The sequence below is a fragment of the Bos indicus genome, chromosome 19 (genome assembly GCF_029378745.1).
Source record: "Bos indicus isolate NIAB-ARS_2022 breed Sahiwal x Tharparkar chromosome 19, NIAB-ARS_B.indTharparkar_mat_pri_1.0, whole genome shotgun sequence".
Classification (NCBI taxonomy): domain Eukaryota; kingdom Metazoa; phylum Chordata; class Mammalia; order Artiodactyla; family Bovidae; genus Bos; species Bos indicus.
The window spans coordinates 25,838,793-25,857,941 of NC_091778.1; the positions used below are offsets into that span (position 1 = coordinate 25,838,793).

At 57.1% G+C, this 19,149-nt stretch overlaps 1 protein-coding gene and 1 long non-coding RNA gene across 7 annotated transcripts in view; one reads left to right on the plus strand and one right to left on the minus strand.

Moving 5' to 3' along the window:
• The window catches only part of ATP2A3 (ATPase sarcoplasmic/endoplasmic reticulum Ca2+ transporting 3), a 34,261-nt gene extending 17,182 nt beyond the window's left edge, over positions 1 to 17,079 (minus strand). For 2 of the 6 annotated variants that reach the window (XM_070772852.1, XM_070772851.1), the window contains exons 1-10: positions 7,161 to 7,197; positions 6,913 to 6,930; positions 6,580 to 6,662; positions 4,723 to 4,827; positions 4,401 to 4,539; positions 4,060 to 4,140; positions 3,724 to 3,809; positions 1,491 to 1,955; positions 575 to 663; positions 301 to 403 (exon numbers count right to left, since the gene is read on the minus strand). In XM_070772852.1, coding sequence (XP_070628953.1) covers positions 301 to 403; positions 575 to 663; positions 1,491 to 1,955; positions 3,724 to 3,809; positions 4,060 to 4,140; positions 4,401 to 4,539; positions 4,723 to 4,827; positions 6,580 to 6,662; positions 6,913 to 6,930; positions 7,161 to 7,182 — 1,191 coding nt within the window. In that variant the 5' untranslated portion in view covers positions 7,183 to 7,197. Of the gene's footprint in view, positions 1 to 300; positions 404 to 574; positions 664 to 1,490; positions 1,956 to 3,723; positions 3,810 to 4,059; positions 4,141 to 4,400; positions 4,540 to 4,722; positions 4,828 to 6,579; positions 6,663 to 6,912; positions 6,931 to 7,160; positions 7,198 to 16,789 lie in introns of those variants that run through there. The other 4 variants (XM_019981982.2, XM_019981978.2, XM_070772854.1 and 1 more) reach the window with 4 other exon arrangements.
• On the plus strand, positions 15,652 to 18,630 carry LOC139177525 (uncharacterized). The gene is made up of 3 exons (XR_011561957.1): positions 15,652 to 15,726; positions 16,008 to 16,133; positions 17,572 to 18,630. It is a non-coding gene; the product is annotated as an uncharacterized lncRNA (long non-coding RNA).
• Positions 18,631 to 19,149: the final 519 nt, after the last annotated feature.

The following is a 19,149-nucleotide window of genomic DNA, read 5'->3' on the forward strand; positions in this document are numbered from 1 at the left end:
TGGGCTGTGCCTTTTGCTTTAAACACTTCCTAGTGTTTGTCCCCTACACCTCTTCTCCCAGGCATCCCTGGCCTTTCTGCCTTTTACATTACAGTCCCCCACAGCCCAAGAGCCCCAGAGCAAGGTTCTAAAGCCAAACCGAGGAAGAAGCGGGGAGCAGTGTGGATGGCAGTGCTCCTGGGGTGTGGCACTCCCAAGCGGCAGGGACTTCCAACCCTGGGAGCTTGGATACTCTGGGAGAAAGGTCTGTTCTGAGCACCTGGATACTAGGGAAGTCACTGAAAGTGGGTAGGGACCCACCTCGTTGTAGTCCAGTGCTGAATCATTGCACAGGGCACAGATGGTCGCCAGCTCCACCAGCCCATCAAACTGCCCGCAGCGCACTCGCCGCTCTCCCTGACGCCTGTGGAGCCAGAGGGTCAGAACTGGGTTCTTGGCCCCGCCCCTGGGCGATGCCCAGTATGTTGGCCGCGCCCCCAGGAGGCCTCGCCAATGACAACTCTCAACAGTTGTCCTACGTAGCCCCGCCCACCCGTAAACCCCGCCCACCTGTGCCCCTTCGCCGAGCACTCACACTTCGCCTTCCGGGGCATACGTGGTGCCCGAGATGGTGAACTCGTGCAAACGGCAGGTACCCGTTCCGGCCTCAGCTACCACGAACATCTGGGGGGCACAAGGGTGTGCTCATGTTTTTCAAACTCTTGTTTCATTATCCTTAGTAGGACTGTTCAAATGAAGTCCTACTAGGGATTCTAGCAGGTCAGGGGCTGCAGGGCAGCAAAGCAAGCTGGTGCCCCCACCCCTGCGGCAGCCTCTGGTGCACTTCTGTGGGGGACTAAGGTCTCAGACACAGAGCGTGGGTTTCCAGGGTTTTATGGGAGCAGGGGTGGGAGGAGTGATCAGGGGGCCTGGGAGAATGGGAAACCCACAGCCTTCAGCAACAGCCCAGCCACTCCTCTACCCCAGAGACCTGCTGGAGTCTCAGCCAGACTCCCTGGAGCATGTGGGCAGCAGCCCAGGATCTGGGATCGAGTGCCAAGGAATGAATAATTCCTGCCTGGGCCCTTCCCAGGTCACTGGAGCTGGTGTATCGGGTGACAGGCACTGACCACAGAGTGTCATGGTGGAGCAGGATTAAAACCTGGGTCCAGGCCCGGCTTGGCTTGGATGCCCAGGCTGTACTTGACCCTCCCCTATTTCCTTTATGGTCACCTGGCAGGGCTTGCACACCCAAACTTCAGACGAGGAAACTGAGGTTCACAGATGGCCTGCGAGGCCTGCCAGGACCCTACAGAGTGACACATGTGTCCAAATGATGCATGTCCAGCCAGGCTTTGCTGCTCTGCCCCAGGAAAACCTGGATCTGCTTCCCACCATGGGACAGCACACATATTCTCTCCTCCATCTCTGGAGTCGGGGAGTGGCCCAGAGAGGTAGCCCAGCCTGCCGAGCATCACACAGCAACACCCAGGCTGGCTGCAGCCACTCACCCGGCAGACCGACATCTGATTGGTGGTGAGCGTGCCCGTCTTGTCCGAGCAGATGACCGAGGTGCAGCCCAGAGTCTCCACAGAGGGCAGGCTCCGCACAATGGCGTTCTTGCGGGCCATCCGCCGCGTGCCCAGTGCTAGGCAAGTAGTGATGACAGCCGGGAGGCCCTCGGGGATGGCAGCCACAGCCAGGGCCACAGCGATCTTGAAGTAGTAGACAGCACCTCGAAGCCAGGAGCCGCCGTGGGCAGGGTCGGCAAAGTGCCCGATGTTAATGACCCACACGGCCATGCAGATCACGGAGATGGCACGAGACAGCTGCTGCCCAAACTCGTCCAGCTTCTGCTGCAAGGGCGTCCGCTCTGGCTCCACGGCGGCCATCTGACTGCGGATCTTACCCAGCTCAGTGTGCAGGCCTGTGGCCACTGCCACACCCACTGCCTTGCCTGATGCAATGTTGGTGCCCTGGCCGAGGGAGGGGATAAGCAAAGGGGCTGGTTGGCACCTCAGTAGGGGACCAGGACCCCTGACCCCTTCAGGCTGGGATTAGGGCTTGCTTCCTGCTCCTTGGCTTTCTCTTTCTCCATGTCACTTAGTGCTCCCAGACAGATGCAGCTATGTAGTCTTGAGTTACGACTGTCATCGCCTTGACAGTGTCAGCTCTATGCAGGCAGGGACTTGGTTTGGTGCCACATTCCCAGTGCCAGCATGGGGTCTGGCACAGAGGCAGCAACAGCTGATATTGACAGCACAGCATAGCACCAACCCATTAAAATGAGGTTCATACACAACCAAAACAGCCACACAGGGGTGCTGCTGTGATCTCAGGTAAACAGTTTTAAACAGTATTTACTGAAGAATCAAGAAAATCTGAGCTTAAGTACATCCATTCCCAAGGCCCCAGTAAGATCCCCAAGCCCTGATGCAAGGGCTGGCCAGCATGAGCCTCGTGTCCTCCTGTAAAATGGTCCAGCAGAGGCGAGAGAAACAGCTGTTAAGGGGAGGCTCATAACTCATCCCCTTCAGATGGGTGCCCTGTGCCAAGGCTGGAGAGGTGGGTGCTGGCAGCTTCAGTATCTCTTCTGCCCTGAGCCATGCAGCTCCTGCCCCCACGTACAGGCCCCTCTGCTAAGGAAGGGCTTCCCAGATGGCACTAGTGGTAAAGAATCTGCTTGCAATGCAGAAAACCCAGGTTTGACTCCTGGATGAGAAAGATCCCCTGGAAGAGGAAATGGCACCCCTCTCCAGTATTCTTGCCTGGGAAATCTCATGGACAGAGGAGCCTGGCGGGCTACAGTCCAGGGGGTCGCAAAGAGTCGGACACGACTGAGCGACTAAACATGCATGCACTGCCAAGGAAATGACCTGCAGTTAGCCAGAGCGCCCTCCTTAGAAAGTTTCCTGTGACAGCTGCTGATGCCTGGGTGTGCCCCTTGGTGTCCCCTCCCCACCCAAAGCAGCTTATCCAAGGCTTCCGTGCACCTTGGCGGGGCGCTCCCCTCAAGCAGAGCTGCAGGTGAATATCACTTTCTCCCTTTCTGTTCACTTCTGGGGACACTTTATAACTTAGCACCCAGGGCCACTGCCAATCGGCTCGACCCCTCGTTGTGGCCTCTGTGCTCGGCTTCAGGCTGTTACCAGGCAGCCCATGAGCATCACCGGTTAGGTCTCTCTGGGGCCACAGGGGCTGATCCCTTCCCCCAGAGCTGAACCCCATCACTGTCCCTGGGCAGACACTCTCCCTGGTGTCTTGTCTTAGGGATCAGTTTTCTTATCTGAGAAATGAATGGTTCCTGACATTCTCTACCATTCTGGCAATGCTCCTCTCTCTAGAGGATTCTGCTGAGTGACTATACACAGGCTCTGTCCCTCTCCAGCTTAAAGCAGGATAAGCCTAGCAGGTAGGAGAAAAACTCTGGAATCAGATGGCTGAGTTCACATCCCAGCTCTGCCGCTCACTGGCTGTGTGACCTTGGGAAACTTACTTAACCTCTCGGTGCCTGTTTCCTTGCTGGAAAATGCAGACAAGTATACTTATTTCAAAGGCGATCCAAGCATAAAATAAATACATACAGGTAAAGGTCTTAGAACAGGGCCAAGCACACAGCTCCACTAAACATAACTATTATTATCACCAGAAATTTTCATGTATTCTCAATGATTGTGAGGTTCTTTCCCATAGGGCTCTATCTGATTCATCTAAATGTTATTATTTTTATTATAAGACACTTACAGAAAACAGCATGTTCTTCTTGTCCTGGTTGACAGCTCTGGGGTCCGGGATGGCGTCTGTGTGCTTGGTCACAGACACAGATTCACCTGGATGTAGAATCAGAAATGAGAAGCCCGGGACTTCCCTGGTGGTCCAGCGACTGAGACTCCACACTCCCCTTTGCAGGGTGCCTGAGTTCAGTCCCTGGTCGGGGTACTAGATCCCACGTGCCGCAAGTAAAGATCAAAATCACAACTAAGACCCAGTGTAGACAAATACATACACACATACATATTTTAAAAAAGAAACAACAAGCCCCGTGTGAAGTCCTCCCATCCCCGGGCCTCTGGACCTCACCGGTCAGGATGGACTGGTCCACTCTCAGCGTGGTGGACTTGATGTCAATGAGACGGAGGTCGGCGGGCACTTTGTCTCCCACTGTGGAGGGAGAACGGCTTGGCTGAGTGTGGCTCTGGGCACCCCTTCCCAGGAAAGCCTGTAGGGCTCCCAGAAGCCAAGGCCAGGGCTGGCAGGCAGGCCTGAGCTGTCCCCTGGCTTACAGTCCCTTTATTCATCCAATGAGGTTCTGGCTAAAGAGCTGTAGAGGGATCCAACAGCCCCCCTCTACAACATACAGTCAGAAAGAGAAGAGTGGGCTCATTAGCATCTTATAATGCAAGGAGAATACCCCGAAGCACCTGCCACTTCCACGATGTCTCCAGGGACGATGTCCCGGGCAAGGATGCGTTGCACACCCTTTCGGTCCGCGCGGATCACCTTGCCCATCTCAGGCTCATACTCCTTGAGGGCCTCGATGGCACTCTCCGCGTTGCGTTCCTGCAGAGGCAGGAAGGCTATCTATCTCTGCTGGCCCTAGCAAGCCACCCCCTTGGAAGGACACCCCTTGGGGCCTGGGATGGATCTGGAAGCAGAAGGACCTGCAGGGTTCCAGGACCAGGTGAAGGTGACACCTAGCAGCTGGGAGACCCCAGGATGCAGCCGCACCCCCAAGTCTCCCACCTGCCATACGCCCACAATCGCATTGGCCACAAGGATCAGCATGATGACCAGGGGCTCCACGAAGGCTGTCGTGGTCTCCTCGCCCTCCTCAAACCAGGCCAGGACCTGTCGGGATCAGAGCTGGTGAGTGGCAGCTATGCCATGAGCCAGGGTCTGCCTGCCATTTCCTCTGTACTCTGGGTCCGTCTACTCCCGTTTGGGAGAAAGTACCCCTGGGGAGCCCTGGATTTGGAGAGATCTGCTTTCAGAAGGCCTTGGCTTGGTTACTACTACCTCCAGGTAGTGACCGCCACAGCCCACGTCCCACCCCACCCACTCTCAGGGTCATGGGGCCACTGTTGGCTTGACTGTGGTTCTCCAAGTGTGGGGCCCAGACCAGCAGCAGCATCACCTAGGAACCTGTTAGAAATGCAAATTCCTGGGGTCCATCCCAGACCTGCTGAGTCAGAAACTGGGGTGGACCCCAGCAGTCTGTGTTACAATATCAGGTTCATGGCCCTGTGCTCAGAGGACCATGGTAAGAGGACCAGCCAGAGCCCAGGCCTGGAGGCGGGAGACCTCGTTCCAGTCTGTTCCCACCTCCTGGCCCAAGTGGGTACTTGTCATCCTCTCCAGGCCTCCATGTGTCCATCTGTTCTGAGCAGGGGGTACCAGAACCCTTTTGGCTTAGCTGTAGGAGTCCTCAATTTCCAAAGGACAGTGAGTGGCCAGGATAGTCAGACTGAGCTGGCTGGGCCCCTGCCGGCTGGAGGGCAGGGCTGGGAGCAGGAGTGACAACCACCTTCTGGACTCCATTCCCTGCATGACCCTTGGGTCTCTGCTGCTCAGCCACCAATGCCCCGCTCCCCACCGCTCCACCCTGGGCCCATGGCCCTGTGGGTCCAGAAGGAGTCTAGGCTGAGGACATGGTGGGCAGCAATCGGGAGCAGCAGCCAGGAGGCAGCTGCGGGAGGTTGAGGTCTGAAGTCTCTCTGAGGAGCCATGGAAGGTACTGCATGCGCTCTCAGCCCGGGGGATTCGCCCCCCAGGGACATTTGGCAACATCTGTAGACTTGACTGTCACAACCATGCTAATGGCATCTGGTGGGCAGAGGCCAGGGATGCTGCTCAACACTCTACAGTACACAGGACGGTCCCTACTACAGAGAACTGTCTGGTCCAAGAAGCCAACGGTGCTGATGCTAAGAAACCCTGCACCAAGGCAGGGAGGGGTGGGGTCAGAGGTGCTTTTGCAGGCTCACTCTGAAAACCAGGCTGGAAGAGGGGCTGGAGGGGACAGAGAGCTGGGAGTTCACTGTGGGGGCTGCAACGGTTTGGGCGAAGAATTGATGCTTTCAAACTGTGGTGCTAGAGAAGACTCTTGAGAGTCCCTTGGACTGCAAGGACATTAAACCAGTCAATCCCAAAGGAAATCAACCCTGAATATTCACTGGAGCAGCTTCAGCTACTATTCACAATCTCCAATATTTTGGCCACTTGATGCGAAGAGCCAACTCATTGGAAAAGACCCTGATGCTGGGAAAGATTGAAGGCAGGAGGAGAATGGGGTGACAGAGGATGAGATGGTTGGATGGCATCACCAACTCAATGGACATGAATTTGAGCAAACTGGGAGACATTATCGAAGGATAGTGAAGCCTGGCATGCTGCAGTTCATGGGGTCTCGAAGAATCAGACACGACAACGGAGCGTGTCTGACTCACGACTGAGCGACTGACAACAAAGGGGGTGGATAGGGGCCCGGGGATGCCCACAGCTGAGAGGATAGCCCTGTGGCTCAGAGCCTGGGCCACTGAGCACTGCCTGGACCCGCTCCCCGGCCCAGGCTGCCTGATGCCGTGGGAAAGGGCTACTTACGAAAGAGACCAGGGCGGCCAGCAGCAGGATTCGAACCAGGAGGTCCTCGAACTGTTCCAGCACGAGCTCCCACAGGGACTTCCCTGGGAATGGGAGCGCCACATGAGGGCTGGGCTCCTGACCGACTGCCCGATCGAGTCCATGCGGAGCTGCGGTGGCCCAGTCCCTCCCTCCCATTTGAAGGGGGAGAACCCGAGGCCCTGAGAGGCACAGATGGGCAATGCTGGGGGCTCAGCCAGGCCCCACCGCCTGGGAGGGGAGGACACAGCCTGACGGTGGCTGGCCCGGGGTGCCATCTGGTGCCCTTGCAGGCCGCCCCGGCCCCAGCCTCACCTTCCTCGGTCGGGAGTTCTGCAGGATCCAGGCAGCCAAAGGAGCCATGAGGAGACAGAAATGACTGGGTTACTAAGCAGAGTCTGAGCAGTCCCCTCCCTGTGGTGCCCACCAGAACCCCCACGATGGGCAGGACACATTCCCCCCAGGTCTTTGAGGTCACAGAACACATGGTTTGTGCCTGGATACTTTTACATCCCTCCCCCACCTGACTCTGGTGGAGGATGGCCTGCTGTGACCTGACTCACCCTGGGACAAAAACCGAGCCATCCTCCTCCATTGCACAGAAGGGAAACTGAGACCTGGAGATGGGAACCCTGAGGTCACATCAGGGTAGAGTTGGTAGTTCTCAGGGCTCCCTGCACTGCCCTTTCTCAGATGCCCACCCAGTCCCATTCAATGTTCCCCTACCCACGGGGTACCCCTAACCACAATGTCCCGTTCAAATTGAGAAAACTGGCTCAGGCCACCTCTGACACACCTGCTTCTCCAGGACCAAGGGGACAAGGCCCGCAGCACTGCCCACCCCACCCAGGGCTCCCTGGGCATGACCTCAGCAGGCAGCGCCACGGGCTTCAATTCCTGGAGGCTGAATGTCAGCTTGGTCCCTCCCAGCGCCCCGCTCCAGCAGGCTCAGAGAGGACCCAGCCAGCCTGCCGAGGCCCAGACCCACAGAATATTTTGAAGAACCACGTCTCCAAACACCACAAGGACGTGCTGTGCCTTTACAGGCTCCACTTTCATCTCCTTCAGGTCCCAAAGCACCCATGTTACAGGTGGAGCTGGCTGCCCCAGTAACTGAGTCCAGGAATCTTCCCAACAGCCTAAAGGGGAGGTAAGTGGGGAAGCCGACCCCGTCTTGCAGGTGCAAGAACTGAGGTCCAGAGTGGATGCGTGGCTTGAACAAGGTCACACAGCAAGCAGGGGTGTTTGTGGGTCTGAGGAAAGGGACCCTGGAAGGGCTTCTCCCTCCTTCTGCCGATCTCAGGACCTGCCCAGGGCTGTCTGAGGGCTCTCTCAGACCAAGCCTAACTGACCCTTGTCTCCTTTTCTCCGGTACTATTCCCAGGACAATCCCTGGGCCAGCAGCATCGGGGTCACCCGGGAGCTTGTTAGCAATGCAGAACCCAAGGCCCCACCCCAGGCCGCTCTTCCTCCCTCCTCCTCACTGACATGGGTCTTTGCCTCTGCCTACCTGCTTTCAGCTCAAGCACCAGCCGGCATTTTTTCCCACGGGCGCCCCCTACCCTGACCACCTGTTTGGAAGGTCTGGGGTCTGCACCTGGCAGCTGGACCATGGGGAGTACTGAGCAGCCCACTGGGCTGCAGGAATCCAGGAGGAAAACATATAACCTAAAAATACACTTTCTAGCATTTTTCTCCAAAGTCCTATTTTAGGCAACAGCTGACATTTTCCGTGGAAAATGTAATCTCCAGTGTCCTGAGTTGAGATTAAAATCAAACAGACTTTTTCCTTCTGATCTATTTAGCTAAAGTGAACAGGAAAGGCAGGAGAGAGGGCCAGCCCTGGTTTCTGGGCCAATTCTCCAATGGAGCAGGGTCTTTTAGAGGTCATCTCAGCCATGCCCCAGCCTCGGAGTACACATCAGCCTGCTTCTGCCATGCTAAACCCAGGAGTTTCCTCAACTCCTCAACCTCTGCAGGTGTCTTCAGGATTCCTGACCTAAGGAAGAGTTTATCTGTAAGTCTCACCCGAATCCCTCCCTCTGTCTACCTAGCCCCTCCCTCTGCTGGCGTGTAGCCTCGAAGCCACCATATTCCTCAGGGCATTTTTTCCGGATAGGGGCGAGGCCTGGGGTTGGGAAACCTGTTCCAGAACATACCAGCTCTAGTGAGTGAAGTTGCTCAGTCATGTCCAACTCTTTGCAACCCCATGGACTATAGTCTACCAGGCTCCTCTGTCCATGGAATTTTCCAGGCAAGAGTACTGGAGTGGGTTGCCATTTCCTTCTCCAGGCGATCTTCCCGAGCCAGGTATTGAACCTGGGTCTCCCGCATTGCAGACAGACACTGTATCATCTGAGACACCTGTGAAGCAGCCACCAGCTCCAGTCCCCACTGCAAACTGCCCTCCACCTGCTGGTCTCACCGGGTCTCCTCCCTCTCCCCTTCCACCTGACTGTCCCCTTCTGCTGACTCACAACCCGATCCAAGGTCCACTCTTGGTGTCGTTATCACGCTGTTCCCCCAGGGCTTCTCATTCTCCCCACCTTGTGGACACACAATAGGACTATACGTCCCATCTTCCTGTTCGAGTTGCAAAAAGAAGGATGTGTGTTAGTTTGGGCTGGAATGTAGAACTGTTGGAGAATGGCACTGTCCAGTGGAACTTCCTGCGGTGATGGAAAAGTCCTACAGCCATGCTGTCTGATACGGTAGCCACCGGCCACATGGAGCTATTGAGCACTGGGAATGTAGCTAGTGTGACTAAGTAGCTACATTTTATTTCTTTATTATTATTTTAAAATATTTAATTATTTGGCTGTGCCAGGTCTTGGCTGCAGCATGTGGGATCTTCCATCTTCACTGTGGCATGTGGAATCCAGTTCCTTGACGAGGGATCAAACTTGGGCCCCCTGCGTTGGCAGCCGAGTCTTATGACACTGGACCGCCGGGAAAGTCCCAGTAGGTATATTTTAAATTAATTTTCATTCACTGAAACTCAAACAGCCACACAAGGCTAGCGGCTGCCCCAGTGGACAGCACAGTCTGGAGCTCTCTGACCCTCTGCTATAGCAACCAGGACCTGTGTGACAGTATCTGCTTTGTGAACCTGAGTCACAGAGTCAGGAGACACCGAGCTGCACGGAGGTGTGCTTGTACAGTGTGAGCAAGAGATGACCTGAATTGTTTCAATTCAATTCACTGAAACTGGGGGGTTGTAATGCAGGATAACCCGGCTGATCTTAACCAATGCCGTCTTCTCCCCAGACCTGGCCTCTACCAGGGTAGAGCAAGGCATCCCTTCCACTCCCACCCCCTGCTCCTAGGGCAGGCTCAGTAAGCCATGAGGTCACCGCAGATGCCCCAGCCATCCATGCAGGAGGGCCCATCCCTGCTCCTGAAGTGCAAGCGCTTCCAGTCCTGCCTGAGCAGCTGGCTCTCTGGGGGGCCCTGGGCCTCATTTGGAAGATAGAGTACCACCCCCACCCTGCAGGGCTACTATGTGAATGAGCATTATTATCATTATTGAGTCACAGTTATTAAGCACCTGCTGCTGCTGCTAAGTCACTTCAGTCATGTCCGACTCTGTGTGACCCCAGAGATGGCAGCCCACCAGGCTCCCCCGTCCCTGGGATTCTCCAGGCAAGATCACTGGAGTGGGTTGCCATTTCCTTCTCCAATGCATGAAAGTGAAAAATAAAAGTGAAGTCGCTCAGTCGTGTCCGACTCCTAGTGACCCCATGGACTGCAGCCTACCAGGCTCCTCCGTCCATGGGATTTGCCAGGCAAGAGTACTGGAGTGGGGTGCCATTGCCTTCTCCGTATTAAGCACCTACTATATGTCCTTGCCTGGAGAATCCCAGGGACAGGGGAGCCTGTTGGGCTGCCGTCTCTGGGGTCACACAGAGTCGGACACGACTGAAGCGACTTAGCAGCAACAGCAGCATATACCAAAGAACTTCCCAGGTGGCGCTAGTGGTAAAGAATCCACCTGCTAATGCCCGAAAGGCAACAGCTGTGGGTTCGATCTCTGGGTTGGAAGATCCCCTAAAGAAGGAAATGGCATCCCACTCCAGTATTCCTGCCTGGAAAGTTCCATGGACAGAGGAGTCTGGCGGGCTACAGTCCACGGGGCCACAAAGAATCGGACACGACTGAGCGACTGAGCACTCATACCACGCAGTGTGCCACATGCCTACTTCGTCTCCGGAGATGAACGGTGGCACGCTGTGCGCCTAACACACGAGAAGGTGCTCCGCAGGCAAGATAATCACCTCCTTGTGTGCACTACTCTCTGATGATTCTCAAACAAGCCAGCAAAGAGGATATGATTATTATTCCCATTTTACCGAGTAGAAGCGCAGAGAGGTTGAGTGCCTACCTAGTTCATGGTCACACAGCTGGGAAGTGGCAGGGAAGGGTTTTGAGCTCGGGCAGTTTGGCTCTCGAACCCGTGCTCTGGCCCTCTTGCACTCACTCCTAGACTGTCCTGCCTTCCCACCACAGTGGTCCCCGAGCCTCCCCCAGTCAAGATCACCTAAAGGATCATAATCTCCCATGTTCTGACTTGGGCTGGGAGCCATCGTCAGCTGGCCCTTCCAAGGAGAACGGCCCATCTCCTGATGCCATCCCCCAAGCCTCACGGGCCAAGACAGAAACAAGAGGTGCCGCCCCTCCAGACCCCTGCTGGGCCAATCCGGGGGCATATAACTCCCCCCAGTATTGCCTGAATCGTTCATACGGTGGCCTCTCCTGACAAAACCCTGCTCTGGGAACTGTTGCCAGACTAAATCAGCCCCTGTCCACAGATACCCGACGCGGGGCTGGCCTGTAGGGTCCTGGGATGTGATCAGAGAAACTGCAGCTGAGAGCACAGAGTCTGGTCCAAGGACTGGAATTCAAATCCTATTATCTCGGTAGTTCTGTGACCGTGGGCAAGTCACTTTAAGCCTGGATGTGCCTCAGTTTCCCCATCTGGAAAATGACGATAGTAAGAGCAACCACCTCATGAGGCTGCGTAACACGCATGAAGCACAGTGCGTGTGAATGTTCAGTAGACCTTAGCCATGACAACGGTGCACAGAAGTTCCCGTGTGCCGAGCAGCTGGGACAGCACCCGGCACACAGCAGGCACTCAATAAAACGGAATGAATGAATGACCCCACCCTGCTCACCGACCTTCCATGGGCCTACAAGATAAAGACCAACCTTCAAGACCTTCCTGGACTCACCTGTCCAGAATCCCTCTCATATCTTAGATGGCCGGCCCTCCCTCCACCCGCCAAGCAAGATGCCTCACGGTTGCCCCTGGTTTTGCCCTGCTCCAAGATTTTGCTTTCACAGTCCCTTCTGTGCAGGGTACCTCCCCATCTCATCGGAACTTCCCAGGAGGGCTTCCTGGAAGAGTCCTCCTCTCTCTGGTCATCAGCGTTGCCTCCTGCTCCAGCATCGGCGTACCTCTAGGGCAGGCAGGGGGTGAGTCATCCCTAGGTCCACCCAGAGCCTCACAGAATCGTTTATTCACTTGCCCCACGGTTCGGCCCTGGGGCCACAGCCCCGAGCCCAGGAGAAGGGAGGTGCAAGGCCAAGACTGCCCCCAGGCTCCGCTCACCACCTGCTCCCTTAATTCCCCCCTTGACTCCTTCCTCCGTTGGAAACTGGTATTTCGGCTTCTAAATGTTGGTTCCAGCCAGGTTCCAGCCGGGTGAGGCGAGTGCTCACCAAGGTCTTCCTCAAAGGTAAATTTGCAGAGCAATTAAACTCTCATTTGCAAAGTCAGGGAGAGGCCTAGGCTGGGCAGACCCCACCCCACCCGCCTGGCCTGTCCCTGGTCTCCAGGCCCCACCTGGAGTGGTCAGTCCTACCTGGCTGACCAGGCCCCAGAGGCCAAGTGTTGGCAAGGCAACTGTGTACCCGCAGTGCTGTGGGCAGATGTGCCCATGCCTCAGAGAACTGCTGGTACACGGGCTTGGGGTGCTACAGGGGCAGGGCTGGTGCAGAGGGGCGGGGGGTGGGGTGCCAAGGCTGCCCAACAAAGGTGTGAGAACTAGGGTGAGCCTGAAGGCTCTTCACAGCTGGGAAGCCCCTATAGGGGATCTCAGAGCTGTGTCTCCGCCCTACAGACAACGGGGCCAAGGAAGCGGGTGCCTCGGCTGAGGGCAGGAGATAAGGTCACAGCCAAGTCACCACCGGCAGGAATCTAAATCAAGACCATCCCTCCCATGTGGCGGCCCTGGAGCTCCAGTACCCACTGCACAGATGGCTGAGGCCCAGGAAGGCAGGCGCCTGCCCCCGTCACAGCCCCTCCCCCAGGCCTCTTAAACCAAAACACTGCCCCTTCCCCGCAGAGACCTCCTGGGGCCTCACCTGACCCCTACATCCCTGGGCTCTGGGGTAAAGGCGCTTTGGGGGGTGATGGCCGAACCTAGTCCTGTCTCCTGGACTGTCTCCTGGACAGTCACGTCCAGCAGGAGTGATAGGCAGCCCATCCATGGATACAAGGAGAGCCAAGGGCTCCTAAATATATACAATAAAATGCCCAATAGGATTTGCAAACAGAAAAATGCAAAGGAAGACTGTGAGAGGCCACCTTCTATCAGACTGGCATCTGATAAGGTACTGTGTTGGGGAGGTGGTGGGGAAACAGGCCAACCCGTGCAACTTTATGAAGAAGAGTGCAGCAACAGCTGTCAACATTGAATACACACACTTCTTGGACCCAGCAATTCCACTTCTAGGAATCTGTCCTTTGGTGATTTTCACAGTGTGTGAAATGACATGAGGACAAGGATACGCCTTATGTGTGTGATAACAGAGGCTTCGCACAAACCCCAAATCCATGAGAAGCCAGAGGGAAGAAACGCTGGGATGGCCATGTGAAGAAACTCTGCAAAGCCACTAGAAAGCCCAAGGGTGCTCCACGTGGAACCATCCACAAGAGTGACTGTCACAAGGAGAGGAGGGGCAAAAGGCCCTCAAAATCCACTCCCTTTCACGTAAAAACGACCATCGATCACAGATCCAGAGATGTGTGCGCGCAGGATATCTTGGGAAGGAGACACTAGGGCTGCCGGGAGGGGTTCGTGGGGACGGGGCTGGGGAGCATTTACCCTACACCTTAGGGACTTTTTGCATGTGGTGCTGTATGCCCATTTTTATTCAAAAAACAAGTTGAGGGAATTCCCTGGCGGTCCAGTGGTTAGGACTCCACACTCTCACTGCCCAGGGCCTGGGTTCAATCCTTGGTCAGGGAATTAAGATGCCACAAGCCATGGTCAAAACAAACAAAACGAAATCAGTTGAAAGTTTGTAGAAATCCCCCCCGCACACCCCGCCCTGGGCACCTCTGGGACCTGCCGAGAAAGCCGGGCTCACAAGAGGCCAGGAGCCTCCCACTTACTGTCCTGTCGGGGCCTCAGAGGGCACGGCTACATGCCGGGGTGCAGACAGATGAGGGGACAACTCCAGGCACACTCACTGACACCCTCCCCACCTCTCTGCTCAGAGGGCGGGGAGAAGGACCCCGCCCCCTCCTCTGCGGCAGAACTTGCAAACTTTGGGACTTAAGCAAATGACTTCCTGGTGGTTTCTAGCACTAACGACTTTGCAGGTGCAGAGACTTCTGGGGTTGAGGGGACACTAGTCCCTGGGGTGTCCCCCCGCCCCCGCCGGCTTCTGGCCCAGAGCCACACCAGGCTCCTCTCCCGCCACGATAAGGGAGGGCTTGGTGTACGCAAACACTCACAATAACTCTTGTGGCACGGGTCCTATTACAGCCTCACTGACAATGAGCAAATACAGGCACAGAGAAGCAAAGCAATTGGTCCAGGATTGCACGGCTATGAAGGGGCAGAGCTAGGGCCTGAAACCCTGTCAGCCTCACTCCATAGGCCGTGTGGGGCACCCAGGCTTCCTCCTCAGGCCGGGGCTGGGCCGGGAGGAGAGCCTGAGGCAGGAAGGGGCAACTGGCTCCCTTCTCCTCAGCTCAGGACTTCCAGAGCCCTGGAATGCTTCCTGAGGAAAAAGCCCTCGGAGAAGCCCGAGCGGGGATGGGGGTGGGGTGGTTGGTGCAGGGAGAAGGCGAGCAGAAGGTTCCACTAGCTCCTATCGAGCTGACCCAGCTCTGAGCACAGGCTCCTACTCCAGGGTCCCAGAGTCTGCAGAAACTGTGACCCCCTTGAACAGACAGGAAAAGTGAGACCCAGAGAGGGGCAGGCACCCAGGATTAGCTCCATTTACTGGGTGACCTTAGGTAAGCTGTCAACCTCCTGGTGCCTCAGTTACCCCCTCTGTAAAATGGGGATGACAGCAGTTGTTTTTAGGAAGGAAAGAAGACAAGAGATGAAAAGTGCTAAGACCAGTGCCTGGTACATAGTAAATACTCGGTGAATATTAGCTTTTATTTTTACTACCATCAAAGCACAGAGGAACCGGAGGAGCCCGGGAATAGCCACTCCCCAACTTTTCCTACCACCCTCCCCAAAACACACATCCACCTCTCTGGACCTACACACTGCACTGACATCCTTATCCATCACCAGCCAGGGCACCCTAAAATCCTCTCACCTAAACCAGACAGCATCGGGGAGAACTAAAGGCTCCCTCGTTCTCAGTCAGCTTCCCCTCTTCAGGGAGACATGGGGGCCAGAAAGGAGAGGGTGTTGGCCAGGGTGAGGCAGAGCAACCTCTGTATGGTTCTGGAGAAGGGCTGGGCTCCAGCTTCCTTTGGGAATGAGGACTCTCAAGCGGGAGGCCACACAGAGGAGGCGGTGGAACCCCAGCTCTGCTGCCCTGACCCCCACCCCCAACCATGAGCTGGGGGACCGGCCCGCCTTGCCCTGAACTCCTCCGGCAAGGACACCCTGCCTGCCAAGTCACTAATAGGGGATATTAAATAATATTTATCTCCCTAGTTCCTCCCACAGCTCAACTAAATATAGCAGCTAATTTTTTTGAAAAAGGATTTCTGCTCCAGAAAGATAATATTTATATAAGAGGTGGTTGTCATAAACCAATACAAAACCCAAAGCTCCCTTTCTGACAGCTCTTTGCAATTTTCAAGCCAGCCCTGGGCAGTGAGACACACGGGCCAGAGAACCTCCCCTCTGGCTGGCAGGGAGCCCTGCCAGGGTGAGTCCCCGAGATCTGAAAGGACATGGGTCCAGGCTGCATGCTGGGAATGGAGATGACATTTCTCTCCAGAGCCCTAGGGACTCCGAGCCCTAGGGGTGGACGAAGGGGGCAAAATCCTGACTGGAAGTGACTGGGGGGGGGGGGGTGGACCTCTGCATCTTCTACCTTCCCAGGGCCACGTCTGGACAGTACAGGCACTGGCCAGTGCCTCTGGGCCGGGGGAGAATCCCACACGCCACTGAACAGGAGAAAGGATGACACCTTTCCCTCCCAAACAGCAACAGCGCCCAAGGCTGCCTCCGAGACCAGAGATGGGGCAGGCGTGGCTCCAGGTCACCCAGGAAGGAAAGGCCTCCCCAGGCAACTCCCAGTCCGAGGCCTTGAACCTGTCACCCTGCAGGGAGGTGGGTCTCCCGCCTCAGCAGTTCAAAGCCCCCACCACCGACTCCGCCAGCCACATCCGCCCGGGGTGGCAGAAAGAGGAAGACCTGGGGATGGGGGTGGGGGCACCGAAGCTGCCAGCTGACAAGCTGCACCTCCCGGGCGTTTTATTGAGCCCTAGAGAGAGACCCTCGGGGTCAGCTGGGAGGCGGGACCTCAGGGTCTCCGGCTGGTCCCCCTCCAGCTGACCTCGGTGTGCGCACCTGCCGGACTCCGGCGGGCTGCAGCGGCGCGGGGATCCAGCGCACAGCGGCGATGGGGGTGGGCTAGGACCTGCGGGAGTGGACCGCGACCGGGATGGAGGTGGGAACCCCGGAAGGGCCGCACCGGTCCCTGGGCCCGGAGGGAGGAGATCGGGGTGGGGGAGCCAGGCGTCCGGTCTCCGAACCCGGAACCCGCACCTTCTTCCCCGGTGAAGGTGCAGCGCGGCCCCGCCGGGAGCCCCAAAAGCGTCTGCAGAGGTTTCCGGAGCCCTCGCTTCCTGCCCGCCCGCCCGCGGGGGCCGATGGCTGGGAGGGGCGAGGACCACTCCGCGGCCACCTTGCCGGGGTGGGTTGGGGGAGGTCTGAGACCGCGGCGCGCGAGGTCCCCGCTGCCCCCGCCTGGCCCGCGCTCTCACCGTTAGGGCCGTAGCGCTCCCGCGCGCCGGTCACCTGCTCCGCGCTCAGGCCGCCCTCGGCCGTCACCGAGAAGCGGCGCAGCACGTCGGCGGCCGGGAGCAGGTGCGCCTCCTCCATGCCGCCCGCCCGGACGTCTGCGCCGTCGGCACAGTGGGGGCCGCCTCTCCGAGGGGCTACTGCGCGGGACGTGGGGGACTCGGACCCCGACGGGCGCCGCGCGAGGCCATGACCGCGCTGGGACCGTCCCCGACGGCAGTGGCGGCAGCGGCCGGGGCCCCCGCCAGGATGCTGCGCCCCGGGCGCCCTCCCCGGGGCGGGGCGGCGCGGGGCCCGCCCCCGCACTCACACCCCTTCCGGCCGCCCTCGGAGCCCTCCGCCCCGCCCCCGCAGCGCCCCGGGGCGCGGAGGCCGGGCCACCCGCCCATTCTGCAGAAGGGGGAACTGAGGCCGCCCACGCGGAACGCACAGAGCTTGGGGGAGCCGAGGGCTCGAGGTCCGGAAGGGCCTCGGCCACTGGCCACAGAGCTCCAAGGGGTGGGGGTGGGGAACAGGGCAGGGAACTGGGGAGGGCTGCTGAGCTGAGCTGTCTCTGAGCTGCTTTCTCTTGAGCTCTCTTGGGTCCTGGGGGGTTGCAAGATGGGAGACGTCCATAGAGGAGTTTCCTAGCCCCTTGCTCGAACTCTGCCAAGTGTGACCGTGGGTCCAGAGGGAACCTAAAAGCCTATGAATAAGCAAGTCTCCCTCCGGAGCTGACGATGTTTTTCTTCTTTTGATGTTGCAGTTAAGTTCACTTCACTCGCTCAGTCGTGCCTGACTCTTTGCGACCCCATGGACTGCAGCACGCCCGGCTTCCCTGCCCATCACCAACTCCCAGAGCTTACTCAGACTTGATGCTTATGCTTGCTTTATTGTTGTTCTAAAGTCCAGCGATGAGGTTATTCCTCAGACAACCAGAACCTCTAACAGTGACCCAGGATAGATAAAGTAAACCAGTCTTGTTGACTCACACCCTCACCCCAGTAGGAAATGTAACTGCCAGAGGCCTCCCTCCAGAAGTCTGACGGTGTATGGGGTGTAGGCCTCTGACCAAGACCCCTAGGGAGAGTGACTCTGGTCCAGGGCAGGGGAGGGTCTGGGGAAGCCCCATTCCAGTGCTCCCTGAGCTCCAATCTGTCCAGGGGTACCAGAAGGAGGGGCTGTAGGTCAGGGAAGCAAAAGGGGGAAGGCAGAAATCCCCTCACAGCGCCAAAAGGAGGAGCAGAAGAGAGCAGTCTGCTCCTACCGGTCTGACTTGAGAGACCCAGCCCCCAGCACCACCACAGCCCCCCACCATCACCACCACATACCCCCATCACGCTGGCCTGTGCTGCCCAGATCTTTGGGATCCACCTTGGCCGTACAAGGTCAGAGATTTCAGAACTGAGTCCACTTGACTGGTTGTTCAGACTGCAGACTCTATGTGTCTCTGCAGCCAGAAACCCTTCTGGGCTGCTGCAGCTGTCCACGCTTTCCCCAACACACAGTCCCCAGCTTCCAGCCTGCCCAACCCCCGTGTTGCTGCCCCCTACTCAGTGTCCCCCCTGTTCCTGATCTCTTTCTCCCAGAATGGGGCCACGGTCCTCCTTCTCTGTCTCCCCTTTGCCTCGCCTCCTTGAATATAGAGACAATCAGTGAGGACTGGCTGGCAGCAAGGTCCAGCCCTTGGCTGCTTTTGACGGGTCACCCAGAGGCATCCGCTGGGGCTCAGCCTGCTGCCGTTAAGGTAGGGCGATGCTGGTTTTCTGGCTGTGGCTCCTTGCAGCCTGACATTTTATTTATTTATTTGTAATATTTTTATTTACTCTTTTGGCTGTGCGGTGTCTTATTTGTGGCTCATGGGATCTTTAGTTGCAACATTTGAATTTTTAGTTTTAGCATATGGGATCTAGTTCCTCAACCAGGGATCGAACTCCTCTACATTGGGAGCGCACAATCTTAGCCACTGGACTGCCAGGAAAGTCCCACAACTTGACATTTTACCTCCCAAGTCTAATATTCCCTGTGTTTCTCCCTTTCTTCCTCCACCTCTGCGGTCCACAGAGACAGCCCTACCTGTATCTCTAAGTTGTCGGGGAAAGTGTTAGCCAGGGCTCCGTGGGGACAGAAAGCCCTTCACTAGAGACCTCTCTCCCAGGGACATGAAGCCCTGGTCACAAAAGCAGCTGGAAATCCCTCCCCTCCCCCATTTACACTCCCCTTTGTCAACTCCAGGGACCTTAACACGAAGCCTCTCCCACTCCACCCCGCCCTCAGCTGTCAGTTGGTGTTTGCTGGAAGGAAGCGCCAGAAGGCTTGTCTGTTTGCTCTGGCAGCCTGGCCC